The 22,824-nt window shown below is 33.6% G+C and overlaps 1 protein-coding gene across 2 annotated transcripts in view; it reads left to right on the top strand.

Annotated features, from left to right (window-relative positions):
- The window catches only part of LOC115882208 (limbic system-associated membrane protein-like), a 247,558-nt gene that overhangs the window by 205,146 nt on the left and 19,588 nt on the right, over positions 1 to 22,824 (top strand). For both annotated transcript variants that reach the window (XM_030900112.1, XM_030900111.1), the window contains exons 7-8: positions 8,089 to 8,263; positions 8,718 to 8,920. In XM_030900112.1, the coding sequence (XP_030755972.1) occupies positions 8,089 to 8,263; positions 8,718 to 8,920 (378 nt within the window). The remainder of the gene's footprint in view (positions 1 to 8,088; positions 8,264 to 8,717; positions 8,921 to 22,824) is intronic.

The following is a 22,824-nucleotide window of genomic DNA, read 5'->3' as shown; positions in this document are numbered from 1 at the left end:
AGCCGCCCATACTAAAATATGTTAATAAAAAGTTGGTAGGCAGTTCTTTTAGTTTCAAAGTAAAGGAATTTTTCCAATTTTGGTCCGCGATTATTTCCCCTATCCGCCACCTGGGGTCGCATCCGATGGGAGTTTGGAGTTCTCCACTCGGATTTTCTCAAAAACCGACTACGGAAACACGAAATATCTCAAAAACTGCGACTTTGACTGATTTTGATGTTATTACAAATTTTGTTGCAAATATTATTCCTAATCTTAAATTGAAAACCGCGTTTCGCTAGCTACTGTAAATCTGGAGTTACGATTTTTTAAAATTTTTAACCTCCTCCCATACCCCCTCCATAACCCCCTCCCATACCCCCTTACCAACCCTCCACCCCCACCAAAAACTAATGGCCAGATTCTCGGGTGCGATAATATTTTTGTGCCAAATTTGGTTAAAACCGGTTTAGCGGTTTTTGAGTTATCGTGTGACAGACGGACAGACAGACAGACAGACCGACACCATGAAAATATTTTGTATTTAGGTCATTTATGACCCAAATAACTCATTTTGAGTGAAATTAAAAAACTTTTTTTTGCCGATCTTAATAGCCTACCATACCTGTTGGTATAAAAATATTGTGCTGGGTTGGAGTTGGCAGGAGTTGGTTTCTATGTAATTTGATAAATAAATAAAACTGTCTCTCTAGTTGTCAGTTTTGAGTCAATATTCTTTAATTCTCTTTCGTGTCGATTGCTGATTGAATTGGAGCCAGAAATGGCTCAAAACGAAATAAGTAAATCACCAACAGATATTCAGGCTGGGGCGACAAACGCCATATCCAAACTACTTCCATTTAAATCCCGAATAAATTATGAAAAGGAATACAAGAATTTCCAAAAATGGAAGCAATGTGTCTTTCTTCTCGCAAACGTGGGAGAAGAAAGATCAAGTGAAAACATACTTTTAGCATATTGTTCTGAAAAATCAAAGAAAATGCAACCGTCTAGTTTATGGTCGTACTATTCAATGCTAAAAAGTACAATACTGGTCAATGAAAACATTGATATTTCAAGGTACTATACCGTTTAAATTTCCCGCGTCGTATAGTAACATCTAAACTTTGTAGATATAACAAGCTCATAGCTTTCTTGAAGCAGTCAAGTAGCGGTTACAAACCGAAAAAGTCAAAAATTTTAAACCCAGAAGATGTCGTGAAATTTGTTTGCACTGCTTTTTTTGCATTTAATCTACCCTTGCGGTTAAAGTACTATTTTATCTACTATTTTTGATAGATATAAAGTAATTTTAATAGCTGCTATGGAAAAGTTGTCATTTAATGTCACCATCCGAACAAACTATTATACATATATTCACCTACTGGGAAAATAAATACAAAAAAAATTTACTGCTTCCTGGACTATTACAGTTATTTTTTTTCAATCAAAAAATGAGTTTCACTTCCTTTACGATATTGTCTCTAGTTTTTAATAATATGTAGAGTAAAAAAAAGAAAAAGTGCGTTTTGATCAGTCAAACAATGCTATTAACTCACTGTTCTATCAATGTTCACAAAAATAGAACAGAAAAACGTGTAAAACGCGAGAGAGGACAATTCCAAACACAGTCATCCGTAAAAATTGCACGTCGACTGCCGCAAAGCGGTCAAAAATAGGCGTTTTGCGTCAAACTGACCGGCCAGTCAATGGAAATTAGGCCTAGTTGTCGACGACAATTGCCCCTAAGTGCTGTCCATCGATTTAACATTCGGACCATCCGCTTATTAATATTTTCTCATATTCTGTCCGTTCTAGTTAATGAGACGAAACGATGTTAAAGGCAACGACAAGCTTATTTCATGAATATTTCCCAATGATGTTAGATTAGTTGGTTGGGCATATTAAATTGATGTTATTGATGGGTAATATACAGAGGCTAATCGAAAATTTGCATTATTTATTACGTATAAATATTTGATATATGTATATAAATATCTACTGTCATATATTTAATAAAATATTGGTATACTATTAAATTAATCATAGATTTTTTTATAAAATAATATGATAAAACAGTTTCTGTTGAGCCTTTGGCACAAAAACAGTTCCAAATGTATTATTTCATTTAGTCTTTTTAATACCTAGCTAGTCACTTTTAATCTTTGACGATGATGTCATGTAATAAATATTTCGGTTCTACAACCATTACACGTAGCGGTTTTTACCAAAAGACCTTTTTTTGTATTCAGTAATATAATACAGATACGGATGGAAAGTTATTACTTTTTAAAACAGATAAAAAAATGTGCTACGGTATAGGGTGCCACCCCTTACATACTAACATCAAATTTCTCGTATGAAGAACACACTACTAATAACACTAATTTTAAACTACACTAATAACACTAATTTTCATTCAAATATGGACATTAATTTCGAAAAATACAAATTTCGGCTGTTTTAAAAATACTCCCTAATTCCATTATACTCTGTTTAAGACAAAAAGTTTTCAAAAAAAGTTGTAGATAATAATCACATTCTTAATGAGATTGTGTTCTTCGTTTTTTTTTCTAAAGCCTGTCATTTTTGACATATGACACAAACATGTTTTTTTTTAAATGGAAACCATAGTTGGTCATGACTTCATAAAAACCGACATTTTTAAAGCTTTCCAGCGATATAGGCCATGATACGTTTTTTTTCGATTTTTTTTGCCTTTACTATGATTAAAAAATATTAGAGTTTCTTGTATAAAATCTACGACAAAACCATATTTTTCTTTCAAGAATTCAAAAGATTTCTGCTTATTAAGTTTATGTCATCAAAATTGTCTTAATAAAACAAGCATAATTTTTATAAAAAGTCGGAATTAAAATACTGAAACCGTTGACATAAAAAAAATAATAACGCTCCTTACTAAGCGCAGAAATAAAACCCTCGATTTAACCGGTTTTTATTTAGTCGTTTTTGATTTTTCTCCAAACATTAATTTCTTCGAAAAGTCTGAAAAACTCAGGTCAAAGGCAGAATCGAAATAATTTTTAAATCAAAACCTTTGGGGCTTTGCCTCGTTTCGTAGGGCTTCGCCATTGAACAGGGACACAGAGAGAATTGGAGAGAGGCTAATCTGGGCAAAGCTCGATGATATCTCGTTGCTCTATCGCTTTGATACGCTAATTCTTTCGCTAGAACGCCGAATAATAACTGAAGTTTTAGAGATGGAAGGCTGAAGAGTTGTGCTGGAAATTTTCTAGTACGTACTTGAATAAATTAGTCGGGTTTTGTTTTCCAATTTGCGTTTAGTACGGATGAAAATTTTTCGGATTTTGACGGAAACATAGAACGGGATTGGTGTATACGTTTTTATTAACAAGAAAATTAGAGTATGCCATTAATTCATTTCGAAAAAATTATAAAATCGATAAAAAAAAGTTCATTGGTGTTGTATATGTACAGGGTGGACCATTTTGGTTGTTTCTATAGGGTATCTAGGAAACCGTGAGAAATATTCAAATTTTGATACTGCAGTCTCGGGTTCTTTTTTTGAAAAAAATGCAATGGCGCAAACGGATCGTGGCTATCTTGATCAGTTTCGAAGCTACAGGGGGATTCTCAGATTTTGTATTTTTTGAAGATGTTCGATAGTTTGTTTATTTCAGCAACCACGGAAAAATGAATTATACATTCTAAAGGCAGTTTTCTGTGTAGAATGCAGTGGCGTAGTCAGACTTTTTTTGAAAAAAATATTTTTTGAGATATTAACTATACTTATGTTTTTTTTTTTAAATAGAACCCCCTGTATATTTTTAAATTTTCTTATTCAGCTTGGCATGGGCTTCTCGAAAATATATAACACTCTATATTTATTTTCACTATTAACCTCAACATTTCAAATTTTTCTTAAACTATCCAGTTAGTAGATAGTAGGCCGCGCCGACTAACAAAGTAAACGGTTTTCATGGTGATCGGAACATACCTTTGATGGATGCGGGACATTTCATTTCAACAGATTGAAGTGTGTGTATTTTAAATAATAAAAAAATGAGTAAATTTGAAAATTTTGAGAAATATAATACCGTATGATCGAATAAAAATAGCGTCCAGTTGGCTGGGAAATGACGATCGATGATGACATTTTTCATATAAATTTACATATAAAATGACAGCGATCTTCACTTCATATCCATCGCTGACACCATTTTTTTCGATCATACGGTATGTTAGAATGTTATATTGAGTCTAACAAACATAAGTAAATGGCAGCTAATTTATTTGAGCGGTATCCAGATTTTGAGCGGTATCCAGAGAGCGAGCAACCAAACCCAGCCATTTTTAAAAGGTTAGAAGATAGTTTAATCAATTTTGCATCTTTTCATAAACCGCGTCCGAAAAATTATCAGAAAGAAGATGAAGAAAATCAATATATTAATGTCCTCGGAGCCGAATACATGAATTAGCAATTAAATAAAATCGAACAATACGAAGCAAATAAAAAATAAGTGTAACAGAAACAAAAGAACATATTTTAATATAAACTCAAGAGTTTACTTCAATCGGGCTTCTCAGTTAATATAAAAAAATAACTAACACAAAGACTACATTAAATGTTCAGACTGCTGCCTATTATTATCTAGATAGAGTTGGTGCCGTCTCCGCACGCCGCGCCCCGCAAACAGCATTTCAATAGCTCTACTTGATGTTGTTGGATCAAGTGTTACGGCTCCGAGGACATTAATATATTGATTTTCTTCATCTTCTTTCTGATAATTTTTCGGACGCAGTTTTTGAAAAGATACAAAATTAATTAAACTATCTTCTAATCTTTTAAAAATAACTGGGTTTGGTTGCTCGCGCTCTGGATACCACTCAAAATATAAATCAGCTGCCATTTACTTATGTTTGTTAGACTCAATATAACATTCTAACATACCGTATGATCGAAAAAAAAACGGTGTCAGCGATGGCTATGAAGTGAAGATCGCTGTCATTTTATATGTAAATTTATATGGAAAATGTCATCAATCGTCATTTCCCAGCCAACTGGACGCTATTTTTATTCATTCATACGGTATTATATTTCTCAAAATTTTCAAATTTACTCATTTTTTTATTATTTAAAATACACACACTTCAATCTGTTGAAATGAAATGTCCCGCATCCATCAAAGGTATGTTCCGATCACCATGAAAACCGTTTACTTTGTTACTCGGCGCGGCCTACTATCTACTAACTGGATATTTTAAGAAAAATTTGAAATGTTGAGGTTAATAGTGAAAATGAATATAGAGTGTTATATATTTTCGAGAAGCCCATGCCAAGCTGCATAAGAAACAAGCCGAAATAAAGCTAATAAATAAAAAATTTAAAAATATACAGGGGGTTTCTATTTAAAAAAAGAAACATAAGTATAGTTAATATCTCAAAAAACATTTTTTTTCGAAAAAAGTCTGACTACGCCACTGCATTCTACACAGAAAACTGCCTTTAGAATGTATAATTCATTTTTCCGTGGTTGCTGAAATAAACAAACTATCGAACATCTTCAAAAAGTACAAAATTTGAGAATCTCTGTAACTTCGAAACCGATCAAGATAGCCACGATCCGTTTGCACCATTGTAATTTAAAAAAAAACACGTGACTGCAGTATCAAAATTTGAATATCTCTTACGGTTTCCTAGATATCCTAAAGAAACAACCAAAATGGTCCTCCCTGTACATACCTTTTACAGACAGAACGGTATTTAACCTATAGTTTGCAGACGATCAGGCAATACTAGCAGGGGATAAAGAAGATCTAGAATATACTAAGCTAAAAGAAACCTATGTAGAAAAAAAGGAAACCTATGTAGAATGGGGAATAACAATAAATATTGAAAAAACGAAGTACTTGTGCATAGGAAGAGAAAATTGTAACCTACGACTGGAAAATTCAGAAGAAATAGAAGCCTGTGAGGAATATAAATATTTAGCGGTTACATTTGACAAAATGGATTCAGAAAACAAGGAAATAAGAACAAGAGTGATCCAAGCACGAAAGGAAATTAATTGTTTGAACGGAATCCTCTGGAGTAAACATATTACGAACCGTAGGAAATACAATATATTATAACACTCTAATTAAAAGTAATTTGTTATACGGTTTAAAAATTTGGAGAATGACAGAAAAATATAAATGAATAACAGAAGCAACCGAAATGGATGCACTTAGAAGATCGGTCAGCGTATCCAGAACTGAGAGAGTGAGAAATGAAAATATCCGAGAACAAATGGGAATTCGAGACAGAATTATGACTGACATCGAAAGAAGGTAACTTGTCTGGTACGGCCATGTACATCGTATGAATGACAACGGATTACCCAAAAAACAATGAACTGGATACCAGATCACGGGAAAAAAGAGATCGCCCAAAAAGAACTTGGTACGAAGAAGTTCGTAAAGCCATGAGCATGAGAAACTGAGACGATGGCCAATGGGAGGTTAGAAAACTATGGAGTCTAGATATCGGACAACGTCACCGCGCGTTCTAACATATATAGCCCCGATTGAACATATATAGTTCTCCATCTCCGATATCAGTTGTACCAAAATTTATGGCACGAATGGTTGTCATCTCGACGCACTCCGTGATGAGCTGTTCTGGTGTTCCCCAATTTTTCCCACAGAATCCGAATCAAATTACTTTTTAACTTCAATCTACTGACATGTTTAGGGAGGCGGTGTTTTATTAAAAACCCCGGGATAATCCGAAGATTGTTCTTCCTTAATGAAGGAAAGTCTTTGATTTTTGTCTGTCGCAAGGACTGAGAAATTTCTTCGAGTGTCTTAGACCATTGGAGGGTTCCTTTTCCTGATTCCAAGTTCTTATGTTTTCTTTAAGTTGGTTTCCACTTGGGAAGCAGAACGGTTCTGGTCCAGTTCGCTAATTTTCTAGCTAGATCGTTTGCTTTTTTATTACCTTCTATGGTGGGCTGGCATCCAGAGAATGAGGACTTCATTTTATTTGCCTAATTTGTTTAGCTTCTCTAGGTATTCTTTAACCAACTTCGAATTGATGGTTATTGAGTTAATCGCTTTTAAGGCTGCTTGACTATTGGATAAGATGTCTATTGTTTGTTTCCGATAGTTCCTATCTAAAATAAGTTGGAAGGTTCTTTCAATAGCATTTGTATATTTTAGTACCACAGTTTTGTACACTAATGTTTATCCATTTATATTTCTTTGTCTAAGATTTTCGGCACCATATAAATTCATTCAAAAATCGAATATAACCAGATCTTAACGTTTGTGCATCATTTATACAACTTCAACTCGCAACTCTCCCAGACTTATTGGTAAGAGGCCAACTAGGGAGCAAGTTAAGCAAACATTTGAAAACTTACGTCTCTCGATATTATTAAATTTGTTGTTGCCCTCCTTGAAGTGCAGCCCGGACTTTATAATTGAGTTAGGCAAAGTTGAAAAGATAGGCGTAAAAAATTCGTCGTAAAAAGAACTATCCAAAAATTAATAAGAAAGTTTTCTAATTTTAGCCTACTACATCTTAATTAAAAGGTATGAGATAAGAATCGTTTTGTATTTTAATGCAGCTTTCTTGCGTAATAAAGTATTTGTTTAATTTTTCTCTAGAATTTTTTTAAACAACAATAATTTAAAAATTTTGAAAATTCTATTTTTTTAATAAACTTTCAATCAATATTTAAAATATTATATTTTACTCGTATATGACTAACTTCGTACCGCTTAACACTGAAGTGAACTGAGTTTTTTGTCGATCTTGTGGTAATACGAATGACCGAATATGATTTACTGCTAATGATTTACCGAGTGATCTGGTATGATGGAGACTAATCGATTTGACAGTTGTTGTCAATTGTTCTTTATACCACTGTTTACATTTTTATCCAAGTATTCTCTGTATATTTTAATACCTATTTGATAATTAAAAATGCTAGTATTTTTGTTGACTTTCTATTTTATAATGTATATCATGTCACTGATTTACAATGGACATCAATTATTTCAAAAAAGCTACAATTTTTTAATCTTAAAAATCATTATTATTTGGGTGATATGTATTGCATTTTATTTATTATTTTGTTTAAGGTATTGTGGTACAGAGATACGATGCAACTGGACACAACAGAACGAAGAATCATGGAATCCAGAGGATCCAGACACACACTGGTGATCAGGAAAGTCAATAGACAGGATTTTGGAAACTATACTTGCGTAGCAGATAACCAATTAGGGAAAACCAGGAAAAGTATACAGCTCACAGGTAGATAAACACCCTATATTATCAAAATTTATAAAATAGTCATATGAAGAAAAAAATATATGGTTTTTTGCATCCCAACAAAAACATAAAATGTAAAAAAATTATGATGACCATATCAATATAAGACGTTCTTTCTACAGTAATTGTAATGACTTCATAACTAAGTAAATCTAAACAATGAAATTAATAATAAAATGTCTTTTGATGAGCAGAATATGTAGCTATGTAGCAATTCCATTGATCGTAGGAATGAGTCTATTAAAATTATAGATGTTATGAGCTTTAACAAACATAATTGTCTTGAAAATTAAATTGGACCAGCAATATGATTTGTCCTTATCATCTTGACATAATAATTTAAACATGTTGGAGGAAAACAAAATAGAAATTAAAATTAACTTCTAATTCCAGGATACTTATTTTAAATAATTTAATTTAAATTTCTGATATTTAGGCAAGCCACATCCTGCTAAATTCAACAGTCCTTCGACAGGAAGATACAAGGAAAATTACAACATTAGTTGGCAAGTGGAGTCGCTGAGTCCAGTGGAAGAGTACAAATTGTTGTATAGGAGATTGCCTGATATAGGTGTGACCAGCGATAACCAGCCTCAGCCTTTGCATCATCAGAGTTTGAAGAAATTCAGTTCCAAAGGGGTGAGTATTTTTTTTAATATTGTGATTGGCTCTGAATAAAAATAACTTTATTAAATTGTTGTTACTTTTATCACTCTTTATCTCTAACTACTATCAATTTAATTTAAAGATGGTCTGCAATCATAATCTTTTAACTATCGGAAGAAATAAAGAACATACCGCTTCTCGAGAATATATCACTATTATTCATTCGTACGGTCGAGAATACTTACAAATATCTTAAAATTAAACTTCCAGAATCTGCATTTGCCGGTTTTTCTTAGCTTCAATCTACTGAAGTGTCCATTGAGAAGACAGTGTCCTGTTAAAAGCCCCGTATTTTATGAGATTTAAGTCTCTTTAGAAAAAAATTAACTCGTTTTTTTATATATCTGTATCGTGAATTTTTTTGCAGCGGCATCAAATATGTTTACCATTTGTAGTTTCATAAAAAAGTAGCAACTGTGAAAACCGTATCTTTGTACCGCTTGTAAAACACAAAAATGGGACAACCTGTACAAAATACCACAAAATTGAATTTTGTTTAAGTTGTTGATGTGTTTATATGTGTGTTTTTATGTCGATGATGCGTTTATTTTTTTTATTGTTTATTATAGTTGTTTATCTAATCTATAAAATGACTAACTTTGAATTTTGACCATTATTTTTTACCAACATGGCAAATATAAAAGCCCTCTGTTCAAAAAGTTACTGATATTCTTTAAAATGAGTGCCTGAACGAATCAGATAGGTAACTCTTTTTACTTTCGTGAAATAGAAAAGGTAAATAATAAAACAAGTGACAGGTCTTCCTCTTCTTGCAAAAATCAACGCGAAATGTCATAATTGACAAAAGTAAAATGTCATCAGCCTTTGACATTTCTAAATATCAGACCAATGCCGTCTCTAATAGAACAGCATTGGAGCGAGATTTATGACGTCACGCTAGTTAGATACCACGGATTAATAAATATGTTGTAGAATACACGGAAAACATAATTATTCCTCGTATTTTTGGTTTTGTATTTTAAAAAATGATATAGTTTACATGAACTATACATAATATACAGTTAATAAATACAATATATATACCTATTTATAGTAATAAATACTTTGGCAAATAAACTATGAACCATACAAATGCATCAAATGTTTTACAATATACAAATAATGAATAGGTACATAAGATAATGGGTAAAATGTAAAATATATTTTAAATTTTGGGGTTTAAAAATCTAATTTAACAAAAAACATTCAATATCTACTAATAGTGATGTATTATTATTTGCATTCACAAAATTTATATGTATATTTTGCAAGCATCAATGTGCGAAAAATTATATTTGCAAATAATACAATATCATAGAAAAAAAGGCATCAGCGAAATGAAGATCGCTGTCATTTTATATGTAAAATTATTCTAAATTTTTTTTGGGATATAGGTTCGGGAAAAACGCTGATTAAGTTTTCATTTGGTTTTTCATTATCTTTTTTTTTTGGTTAAAAAAAAAACGTTATAGCTAACGTTTATAGCCTTCATCAGTGTTGTGTCATATGAAAAAAATAGTGTCGAATATAATCCAAAAAATTACATATACGAGGAATGTTTTCCATGTATTCTACAACATAATTAATCCGTAGTATCTAACTAGCGTGACGTCAGAAATCTCGCTCCGAGGCTGTTCTATTAGAGACGGCATTGCATCAGCATGGCCCGCAAGTTGCTAACCTAATAAAATTAACACTAGAAAAGCTCGCGGGAACTGTCAAATTCAAAGTTATTCGTTTCACAGACTATATAATATTTTATTCTAATCTGTATCTACAATAAATTAATATAGATAATGAAAAAATCGGTAATGGGTAATACAATAAAATTAATAGATATTAACATTTAAAAAATAGATATTTAAATTGAATTCTGGTTGTCGGGAAATTATATTGATTTGATTGAAATTATATGATTGAGGGAAATTGTATTGATTTAAGTTATTTTACTTACTTAACTGCAGATTATCATTAAATACTTAAGCAAAAAAAGACTTAAATAATGTTATATTGATTTAAATCTTTACAAAAAATGACTTGACTTGAAAGAAAATGACTTAAGTCAAAGACTTAATACTTAAGTCATTTGAATTTTATATTGAAATTGACTTAAGACCTAAATAATTTTGATTGACTTGAGACTTAAAACTTAAGTCTTTTTAAAACTGACTTGTTGCAGCTCTGGTTCGAAGTGTATAGCACTACTCCTATCCCTGTTCCTGCTTTGTTTTTGGAAGCATCAGTATTCCACTTGGTGGTGTGGCCTTTTAACTGCGCTGAGCAAACGTTTCTATCTTTCTATTCTTTTTGTTGCCTAAAGTTTTACATTTTTGGTATGTCATCCATTGGGAGTTGGAGGTTAAGGAGTTGGCTTCTGGCTTCTAGACTAGTATATTTTTTAATGGCTACCAAGATTACCGGTATTTGAAGACAATTTACCGGTAATATTTTACCGCGTTTTTAGGACATTTAACCGGTAATGCAATCCCTATAATAAACCTAATTCACTCACTTTATATCTTTCTTCCAATTAATCTAGAGGGCGTACATTCGAAAATTGCGACCGTAAACATTCAAATTTCCACCTCATATACTCCTCCGTGTCCCGTCCCAACTATTTATGGGACCGATAAAATTTTATTTGCGTTTTGATTGGCGCAGAATTCCACGGTCGTAGTGGAGTTAGTCGCGAACATCCGTCATAATAAATCACCGCCTGTAAAACGAGTAGCGCGCATCGCACTCTAACGTTTTCGCCAGAAACTAACTTGGCCGTTATATAAATTAAAGCTCGTTTAGCCGTGTCAGTTGCGAAAGCGATTCACTTTGTCCAGACTCATTTTCTCGCAGTTATTTTTCGAAAACGTATGCGACGAGTGTATATCAACCAGTCTTTAAAGCCTGTCCAGAAAGAGAATGAACGATTTTGACATATGACATCTGAAAATTTACAGGAATAACAAGTTGTTTTCGAATTAAGCTGACCTCAGACACCTAAATAATTAAAACAAAGTCAGGTTTTAGATTGTAGATTGTATGGGAGGAGAGAAGTTAATCTCCGAGACCTACAGATCTATTGTGTCCCCATTTTATTTAGTTATATAAAGCCTCAGGGCTTTGACAAAAGCCAATATCTGAGACGGTTTTACATAGGGTAATTCTCCATCTGTAGACTCGTACATCTTGGATCTTTGGCCTTGCGGAAGAATACCGGGATATGGGGCTGAAGAACAAGCGGAATTTAGAGCTGGTAGATCCACGGTCGATATTTATTTACACTAACACAGATAATTGAGAAAGGGATGGCAAGAAATCAAGAAATACAGCTCCCCTACGTAAACCCCAAGAAAGCATATATGATAGTGTAACCCAGTCTAAATTATGGGAAGCTCTCGAGAAATCTAATATCAGCATAACATTAATTAAGGCTGTCCAGGAACTTTATAAGAACAACACTAGCCAAGTAAAGAAAGGACAAACCGTATCACAGGGATTCAGCGTAAGCAAAGGTCTTAAACAGGGTGCTGTCTGTCCTCGCGACACTGTTTAAAATCTATTTGGGACATTCCCTGAAAACGTGGAAAAAGAATTGCGAACAGATGGGGATGCCACTAAATGACTCGATACTTTACACTCTTTGTTTTGCTGATGATCAAATAACATTGGCTCAAGAGACATTGAATATATGACCCGCAAACTAATTGAAGAGTACAACAAGTGGAGGCTGGAGGTAAACCTTAAGAAGACGGAATATATGTGTATCGGCGGCGAACAACAGAACTTAATCCTAGAACAATAACAGCAAGAGATAAAACACTGCCCAAAATATAAATATCTTGGCATGCACATTACCAACGATGGTATTCTTGGTGAAGAAATTAAGTACACAAACAACCAGAGAACAAGCAATTAGACAACTTAACAGTATTCTGGATAGAGTAAGGAATGAGAGAATTCAGAACATCATGAGCGTTAAACACAGAATAACAGAAGACATCAAAATTAACCAACTCAGGTGGTGCAGGCACATACAAAGAATGGATGAGAGCAGAATCCCATAGAAAGTACTCAATTGGACACCATAAGGTAAAAGAAAGAGAGGGAGACCTAGACGGAGTTGGAGAGAAGGAATAGGCGGGAACATCAGAACAAGAGGAATAGTCGAAAACCTCTGGACAGACAGAGACCAATGGAGACTGGATTTGTATATATATATACAGAAATTCTCCATCTCCGATATCACTCATACAAAAATTAATTGCACGAATGGTTGCCATCTCGGCACACTCAGTGATGAGGTGTTCTGGTGTGTCCCCATTTTCCCCGCAGAATCTGCATTCGCCGTTGTTTCTCAGCTTCAATAATACAATGAGGTGTTTCTGAGTTGTACATTCTTGGTATATCATCCACTGGGAGTTGAGGGTGTGGATTTTTTTTTGAGGGTATTCCAAGGTCGTAAGCTGACCTGTGTTTCGACGTAGCTTGGCCATTGTCCTTAGCAGCAATAATTGAAAAATGAATGGGATATTTATTAACAGATAATTTAAATACCAGTTGAATGAAAGCTCCTAATAAAAAATGGTAAAATTAAAGAACAATTAAAGCAGTATTACTTTCAACTTTTCACGAAAAATAAAACTTCTAACTTGACTAACAAGCCTCGTTGCGAATTTAACGACAAAAATACGGGGAATAACAAACAGCGCGGAGCGGCATAAATAGAGAATAAATAAGCAGGAATAGTATTACGAATTGCAGAACGACGGAATAAAGCGCTATTTGATTACTTTTGCTGCAGTAATTTTTTACCACGGTTTTTCCCCGAAGCAGAAGCACGACAACCGAATACTTAGTATAATTTTGCATTCGCGCTCGGATGCGGTCTAAACTATTTTTAATTAGCAAAAAGAGCTTGGGCGGATGTCTTTCTGGCTTTGGAAGAACGCTGTAAGGAATTGTTTCTTTCTTGAATTCGAAGAAAAATACATTTGCCATGGTTTACGATTTATTTCAGATTGTTAAATTACAGTTTCTTACGTTTAAAACACATAAATTCTGTAAAAATATAGAAAGTGTTCTGTTATTCGTTGATTTTTATTTTAAAATCTATAAGGCACGTAATGAAGAATAAGTATGCGCAGAAAGTAACACACGAATTCATAAAATGTTTATACATGTGCCGCTGAATTCTAAATAAATTAAGTGAACATTGAAAGCCTTCTTAACCATGCTAGTAATACCAGCACATAAAAACCTGGAAGACTCCATCCGTAACATGAAATGAGAATTCTCCACCGGTCTAAGACACTCGAAGAAATTTTTTAAGGCTTATGACCGTGAGATAAGAACAATCTTTGGATTGTCAAGGGGTTTTTAACCTGCACTGTCTTCTCAATCAAGTCATTCGTGCAGTAAACTTTTGTATGACTGATATCGGAGATGGAGAACTAACCACTCTAAAACGGTCTTAGTCTGTCGCTAGCTTGCGTTAAAGCCCTGAGACGGTATGATGAGTTATAACTCAAGAAACAATATACAGGGTGGCGCCTCTCATACGCCGCGGAGGATCTAAGGAGAACGACAGTTTTTATTGAAATGAAATTTCGTGAGCATATGTAGGTTAATACAGAGCAATTTTTAAAAATATAGAGAGTTCTACAGGGTGTCTCCAAAAAAAGTTACATATCAAAGTTGTGTTTTTTGTAATGGAACTCCCTATATATTAATTGATTTTCGGATTCTGGGAGAAAAATAAAGGTGAGTTTTATAAGAGAAGTATATGACTATAATGTAAAGTTTTTGACATATTTAACATTTTCTAGAAATAAAGAACCATTTTTAAATTACAATAAAAACTACCTAAATTGGAATTTACCCAGTATACCCTAATATGTAGTTAAATTAACTATTGTACTTAAATCAAATTAAAACTTGATCCAAAAAGTTATACAGGGTGAGACAAAATGAATATTGAACATTTATCACCTTTAAAAGCAAGTTACCCTCTTATTTTAAATGGAACACCCAGTATATTATTAAGGTTGCCTACCCCCAAAACAAAGATTTTCCTAGATATTTTCATTTACATGATTTGATCTGAGTAGATCTTTATTATTTGATAAAATCTAGGTGGCTGTGACATGTCTGATGTTACTTCAACATAGCTGTCTAATTAGTCTAACTTTATTAACTAGTTATCATTTCGTGTCAGTTAAAACAAAAAAATGCTCAGAAATTTGCCGAAAATGCAAACTTATCGTACATCAGAAAGAATTGATATGATTCTATTAGTTGGTGAATGCATACTGCAGATTAATAGAATACTTAAATGCTTCTGATTTTATCTAGTCTGGTTTTTTTATGAGGATATGTTAAAGACAGTGTTTACAAAACTCGACCAACTAGTGTCGACATGAGAGAAATTATTGTAGCTGCTTTTCGAGGTAGAACTCCACATATGCCTTTTAAAATGAAAAGATTCTTTTGAAAAGACAACCATTTTATGCAGTTAACAGGAAAGGAAGCATTTTGAGCATTTGATTTCATCTAGCTAATTTTTGTCGCATAATTATAGGTTTATATCTAGTTTTAATTCTGTAATAATTAAAATATGTTTTAAACGTGTACGTTTTTATTACCCTTGAGTATTTTACTCTTCAATCTTTAATTTTTGTTAAATTAACAAAAGGTATATCGCACAGCCACCTAGATTGTTTAAAATAATAAAGATTTGCTAACGCAAAATCATAAAAATTAAAATATCTGGGAAAATCTTTGTCTGAGCGGTAGGCAACTTTAATAATATTTTGAAGATATATAAATTCTCCATTGAACGCCGGAAAAATATACTGGCTGTTCCATTTAAAATAAAGGAGTAACTTGCTTTTAAAAGTGACTATTGTTACATATTAATTTTGTCTCACTCTGTATAACTTTTCGGGTCAAATTTTAATTTGATTGAACATGCAATGGTTACTGTAATTAAATATCACGCTATACAAGGTCAACTAAAATTTAGGTAGCTGTTATCGAAATTTAAAATTTACTCTTCATTTTCACAAAATGTGAAATAAGGCAAAATCCTTAGATTTTAGGTATATGCTTCTTTAATAAAACTCACCTTTATTTTTTTCCTAGAATCCTAAAACCAATAATATATAGGGTGTTCCATTAGAAAAACACAACTTTGATGTGTAACTTTTTAAGGGACACCCTGTATAATTCTATATATTTTTATAAAATGCTTTCAGTTAACCTACATATGCTGCCAAAATTTCATTTCGATATAAACTACCGTTTTCCTTGGAGCTTCCGCGGCGTATGAGAGGCGCCACCCTGTATATATATAAGGTAACGGTGATTAACTTACCCCTCGATTCCGCACAAAGCATCATAACTAACATTTTGAAATTTTTACAGTAACGTTACGAAAAAAACGTCTATTTACATGATCTAACAATCCCCACAGTGTCGTAACTGTAACAGCAAAGACTCTTATGCTGTAGCAAACAAAATAAATGACATATCTAGCACAAGTTAATTTTTAGATCACACTAAAAGACTTTTTTCGACACTTTGTTCTTTGCGACAATATGTTCTTTGAATCCAAAGCAAAAGTAGTCAATATTCGCAAAACCTCAATTCTTTACTTTAAGCTACAACGGAGATATCAGGCAAATACAGCAGCAATCACACAGCCTGTGCTATAACTAATAAACTATTCTTCAAAATTATAATATGCCAAAATTGAACGACATAAATTATATTATATGTCAATTGATAATGCATAGAGAAATGCATAATGCATTAACCACTAAAATGCGGAAATTCATATCGAACGCAGTCATCAGAATCTATTACTTTTCGGCCAAATAAAACCCCAATCTCCCCTAACGCATGCCGTAATTCCATTTTCTACATCACTATGTCACCATTATCAAACCTAATGAAATTACAGATGTCCACGCACGTCTATGTTCTCCCCTAGGACAGAAATTTACCAAATTCCAAATATAAAACTGCGATAATTTCATTTCGTGTTTGCTCTATTGCTTTTAGAATACTTTCTGATATTTATTTACTCTTGATATACGTTAAAGCGCTACATTTAATCTGTGCTCATATATGGAATGAAATCCTGGACCCTGAAAGGGACTAAAATAAGGAAGATGAAGCCCTTGAAATGTGGTTGTTTCGTCGGATGCTGAAGATACTTTGGACGGAGCACATCTCCAATGACTCCAGGTTACATCGCTTGAACCAAGAGAGAGAGAGAGAGAAAGAGAGAGAACTTCTAAGTATAATAAAGAAAAGGAAATCGGCATACTTTGGCCATGTTCTGAGAAACAACAAATACCATCTATTACACAGTACTACACCTTATTATTAAAGGTTAAGTTGAAGTGAAACATAGATAAATGAAACAAGTTTAGATTGGAAAGTGCCCATAAGGACAATGTAAATACTATTTGGCGCTATTCTTGCAACGGTCGCGACCCAAAGCTTTTGATAATTTCGGAGCGGTTTGGCTTTTTCCGGAATTATGTCGCCAAATATTGTTTATTCAAATTTGTTATTCTTTTCTTTTAATTATCTAAATAAAATACAGTGTGTTGCATACAAAAAACTTTATCTTACATAAGAACATGTATGAAATACCTATGGAACATTGGAAACCGACGTTATGCCACGATCCACGATGGTTTTTGCAGTTCAAAGTTCACAGCACAGCTTTTTAAGTTTTTAATGCCACTTTTTCACAATTACCACGGGTTTGAGTAAATAAAATTTAAATTAAACTGACAAGATACCAATAATTACTTTGAAAATGGACGCTTTAAACACTTTTCGATATTTTTTCAATGAGGGCGGTTTAAATTTTGAAAGATTTTATAATTTTTGAAGATTCAGACTTTGACAAGAGAAAATTATTTCTGTTTTTGTTTGCGGTTGTTCTTAGCAACCGCTATAGCAGCGCCAGATCGCATATAACGGTCGCGACCCAAAACAATTATATATTTTGACGGGCATTTCAATCTAAATTTATTTTCTTTATCTATGAAGTGAAACGAGGACCAGGGTTGAATACAGATGTCGTGGATGATAAACATAAGGGATTGGAACAGCAAAAAGACAAGAAAGATCCGCTGTGGTTATTACCAATCTTCGCTGAAAAGAGGCACATGAGGAAGAAGATGATAATTTATAACGATTGTGTTATTTTATTTTAGTTAAAACATTTTTTTCATAGAAAGAAGTAAAATATTTTAAGTTAACATCTTCTTTTCGCTGCTGAGACTCCTCTGGAGGGGGCTTACTTTGTTCACGTGGAATTCGAACTGCGGTCCTCGTCATTGTCAATGACTTACCGACTTGGTGAGTGTCTAAATCGACTCTTACTCACGAGACATTCGATCTCATCCGGCCTCGAACTGGCGTGAATGAGTAGTGTGGGTCAATAGACTTTACACTCTACATAAAACAACTGCACGACAGAGTTTCCAGAGGGTCATCCGTCCATCCACTTGCATTGTCTAACGTCGCTTAACTTCGGTTGATCAATCGAGAACCGGTACTTCGATGTAGCTGCCGTTTTCTTAATATCTGTATTACTCTATAGTAAACGATTCTATTCAATCTCAAAGATATAGAGTATAAAAAGTATAGAATTAATGTTTCTTTTCTTTTCTATGGTGTATATAAGGTCAGCTCACGTTACAGGCATAAAAGCGAACGTCGATACAGAGCGAGTCTAAAAATAAATTTAATTTATTTTCGTATTTAGGATATAGAGCCAGTCTCTTTATAAGAGAGTGTTGATAGAGAGTATAAGGCGCCAAAGGCCGAAAGAAGTCTGAGAAATGAGATAAAGGTAATGTTTCCTTGAGAAAGGGAAAGCAAAGAAAACGTAATACGGTTTTTGGGGATTGGTAAACATGTAACAGAGAGGTAATTTCGTTATTACGTAAAGTCTGTGTAGGTGTACTTTTTTTTGTTTTTTTTTTATTTCTTTAATGAAAAAAAAACAGCTGGAAGCAAAAAGTCTAAGGATATTTGATGTAATTAACAGTTAAAAAAATGAATAGTTTCTGAATGAGGATTAATTCTAAAGTAAAATTAGTATAATTAAATTAATTTTACTTTAGAATTAGCCTCATTCAGAACCTCGAAATTTGTGGAATAAATTAGTGGTTTCAACTATACTTTATACGTAAGAGTTTTCGATCATTCACAATGTCAAGAAAATACGATCATTGTATGCGCTAGTCAGTTGTATCCATAGATGAAACCTAATAATCAGCTTATAAAACAATAAACTTTTTATATAAAGGCCGAAATGACAATTTTCGCAAATTTTGAAGTATAATTAGTGGAAAAGTTAACAAACCTTCAACTTTTTCCACTAATTGAAAATTCCTACCATTAATTTTGACGTTCTGAATACTTACATTTAAATTAGAGGAACAAACTTCTATGCTGATTGAAACCACTCATTTTTTCCACTTATTTTGGGATTCTCAATGAAGATTTATTGTTATTAAATGCAATGGTTTTAAAAATAATATATAAATTGGCGCAATTAGGGGGAAAAGCTGTTTTAGTTTTTTGATATTTTTGTCATACCTTACTAAATAACAGCAGCACTATAAAAAATTGGCATTAAATAGAAAGCGAAGTTATCAATCAAATCAAAACGATCATCCATCTCGAGCTAGACGAGCATTTCCTAAATAACCACCCCCTTATTAATCTCCCCCCGTTTAGTTTACCGAACGCAAACGCTAATCTTTGGCTATCATATGTTCTCATTAGAGCATCGCTCTAGCAATTTACTATGTCACCGAAAACGACGACAAAGAGAGAACCGCTGTTAGAGCTATACTATAAAGGCTCTCGTAGACATAAATTATTTTCCGCAAGCTCTTATGTGAGTGTAGTCGGTCAGTGTCTTTGAAATATAGTATTGTACTTTTAAAAAATATGATTTTGCCTTGACCTAAGGTGCGTAAGCTATGAGCATTGGTTGTGGCGGAGTACGTGAATTACCCGCATCTCCCTTTACTGGAACAACCCTGAATAAAACAACACGCTATCCGGTAGTACACAAATTTTATGCATAATATTCGATACAGTGCCGGTTATCAAATCGGTATTCTATAAAATGCCTAGGAAATGTACAGGGTGGCGTCTCTCATACGACGCGGAGGCTTCAAGAAAAACGACAGTTTGTATTGAAATTAAATTTGGGAGCATATGTAGGTTAGTTTAGAGCACTTTTTAAAAATATAGAGCGTTTTACAGGGTGTCCTAAAAGAAGTTACACATCATTGTAATGGAACACCCTATACATTAATTGATTTTTGGATTGCAGGAGAAAAATAAAGGTGAGTTTTTTTTTTCTCCTGCAATCCAAAAATCAATTAATGTATAGGGTGTTCCATTACATTGATGTGTAACTTCTTTTAGGACACCCTGTAAAACGCTCTATATTTTTAAAAAGTGCTCTAAACTAACCTACATATGCTCCCAAATTTCATTTCAATACAAACTGTCGTTTTTCTTGAAGCCTCCGCGTCGTATGAGAGACGCCACCCTGTACATTTCCTAGGCATTTTATAGAATACCGATTTGATAACCGGCACTGTATGGAATATTATGCATAAAATTTGTGTACTACCGGATAGCGTGTTGTTTTATTTATAAATAAGGGTGAGTTTGGATGCCTGCTCACCAAGGGATAGAAGGCAATGAAAAAGCAAATAATCTAGCTAGGAAAGGAGCGAACACTCCACTAACTGGACCAGAACCGTTCTGCTTTCCAAGTGGTAACCAACTCAAGGCGGAACTCAAGAACTTGGAAGATTCCATCCGCAACCTGGAATGGAAATCTTGCAATACTCGAAGACACTCGAAGAAGTTTCTGAGGGCTTATGATCAAGAAAAATCACAGATCTTTCTGAGTAAGAACAATCTTCGGATTGTCACGGGGTTTTTAACAGGACACTGTCTCCTCAATGGACACCTCAGTAGATTGAAACTAAGAAGAAACGGCGAATGCAGATTCTGTGGGAAAGATGGGGAAACACCAGTACACCTCATCACTGAGTGCGCCGAGACGACAACCATTCGTGCCATGAATTTTGGTACCACTGATATTGGAGATGGAGAACTACCCTCTATAAAACCGTCCCAGATACTGGTTTTTGTCAAAGCCCTGGGACTGTATGATGAGTTATGATTCAAGAAAGGGGGACACAATGGATCTGTAAGGTCGAAGTGATTAACCCCCCTCCCACTCATTCTAAATTCTAAATTCTAAGGGTGAGTTTTATTAGGGAAGTATATGACTGAAATGTAAGGTTTCTGACTTCAATTCAACATTTTCTAAAAATGAAGAACAATTTTTGATTTAATAAGAGCTACCTAAATTGAAATTTGCCCGATATAGCCTAATATGTAGTTAAAATAACTATTGTACTGTATCAAAATAAAACCTGGTCTAAAAAGTTAAACAGGGTGAGGTAAAATTAATGTTGAACATTTGCCACCTTTAAGAGCAAGTTACTCCCTACTAAATGGAACATCCAGTATATTATTCCGATATTCAATGGGGAATTCATGTCTCGTCACAATACTATTAAGTAAAATTATATAAGGATTCTTGCCACTTAACTGGTAATACAGAAATTTAATTCTACGCTGTGTTTGTCATAATGCGGATCAACCTGCTCTCACTACCGGTTTCGGAGCCCTACTCCATCATCAGGTGAGCTTGGGAGATCCACAAAATGACAACCACAGCGCAGAGATAGTTAATTCCGACTTGTCGGAAAGTATCGGTTAGATATTAAGTAGGGCTCCGAAACCGGTAGTGAGAGCAGGTTGATCCGCATTATGACAAACACAGCGTAGAATTAAATTTCTATATTAGCGGTTAAGTGGCAAGATTCCTTATACAGGGTGTCCCAGAAATAAGTGCAAATATTTTAAGGGGTGGTAGATCTCGATAAAAGAAACATATTTTCTCTTTATCGTTTTTCAAATAAGTCCAAAATAACGGAGTTATTTTACTTTGAAAATTTCCAAAAAAAAATATTTTTTGCTAAAATTTTGAGAACCACTGGATCTTTTCTGGATTTTCTTTTTTGTAAATTTAATCTAATACCTATGTTGCCATACTATCAAGAAATTATGTTTTTTAACTAAAAATTAAAAAAAAATCCAAAAAATTTTTCAAAAGATTTCGAATTTTCAAAATTTTTTTTCGTGAAAAAAACCTCATAGGCGTGTTTCTGGGGTTGAACTATACTACCAGTTAAAATATTTGCACTTATTTCTGGGACACCCTGTATAATTTTATTATATACCTCTACTGCAAGAAATTTGTTTTCTATTTTTATAATTTGGCTTGCCTGAAAAAAAGCCTTTTACTATCGATAGTTGCGCCTCGGTGGTACGAAAGTACTACCATTGCACGCAGGCCGCTATCTCCCGTTCGGGAATTAATATCTAACCGATACTTTCCGACAAGTCGGAATTAACTATCTCTGCGCTGTGGTTGTCATTTTGTGGATCTCCCAAGCTCACCTGATGATGGAGTAGGGCTCCGAAACCGGTAGGGAGAGCAGGTTGATCCGCATTATGACAAACACAGCGTATAATTAAATTTATATATTAGCAGTTAAGTGGCAAGAATCCTTATATAATTTTATTATATACCTCTACTGCAAGAAATTTGTTTTCTATTTTTAATACTATTAAGGTTGGCTACCCTTCAAACAGAGATTTTCGTAGATATTTTAATTTTTATGATTTAGTGTGAGTAGATCTTTATTATTTGATAAAATCTAGGTGGGGGTGGTTGTGGTATGTCTGAC

The sequence above is a fragment of the Sitophilus oryzae genome, unplaced genomic scaffold, assembly GCF_002938485.1.
Source record: "Sitophilus oryzae breed Bouriz unplaced genomic scaffold, Soryzae_2.0 scaffold_177_pilon_pilon, whole genome shotgun sequence".
Taxonomy (NCBI): Eukaryota; Metazoa; Arthropoda; class Insecta; order Coleoptera; family Curculionidae; genus Sitophilus; species Sitophilus oryzae.
Note: the sequence above shows the minus strand (reverse complement) of the source record. Positions and strands in the feature narration are given on the sequence as shown.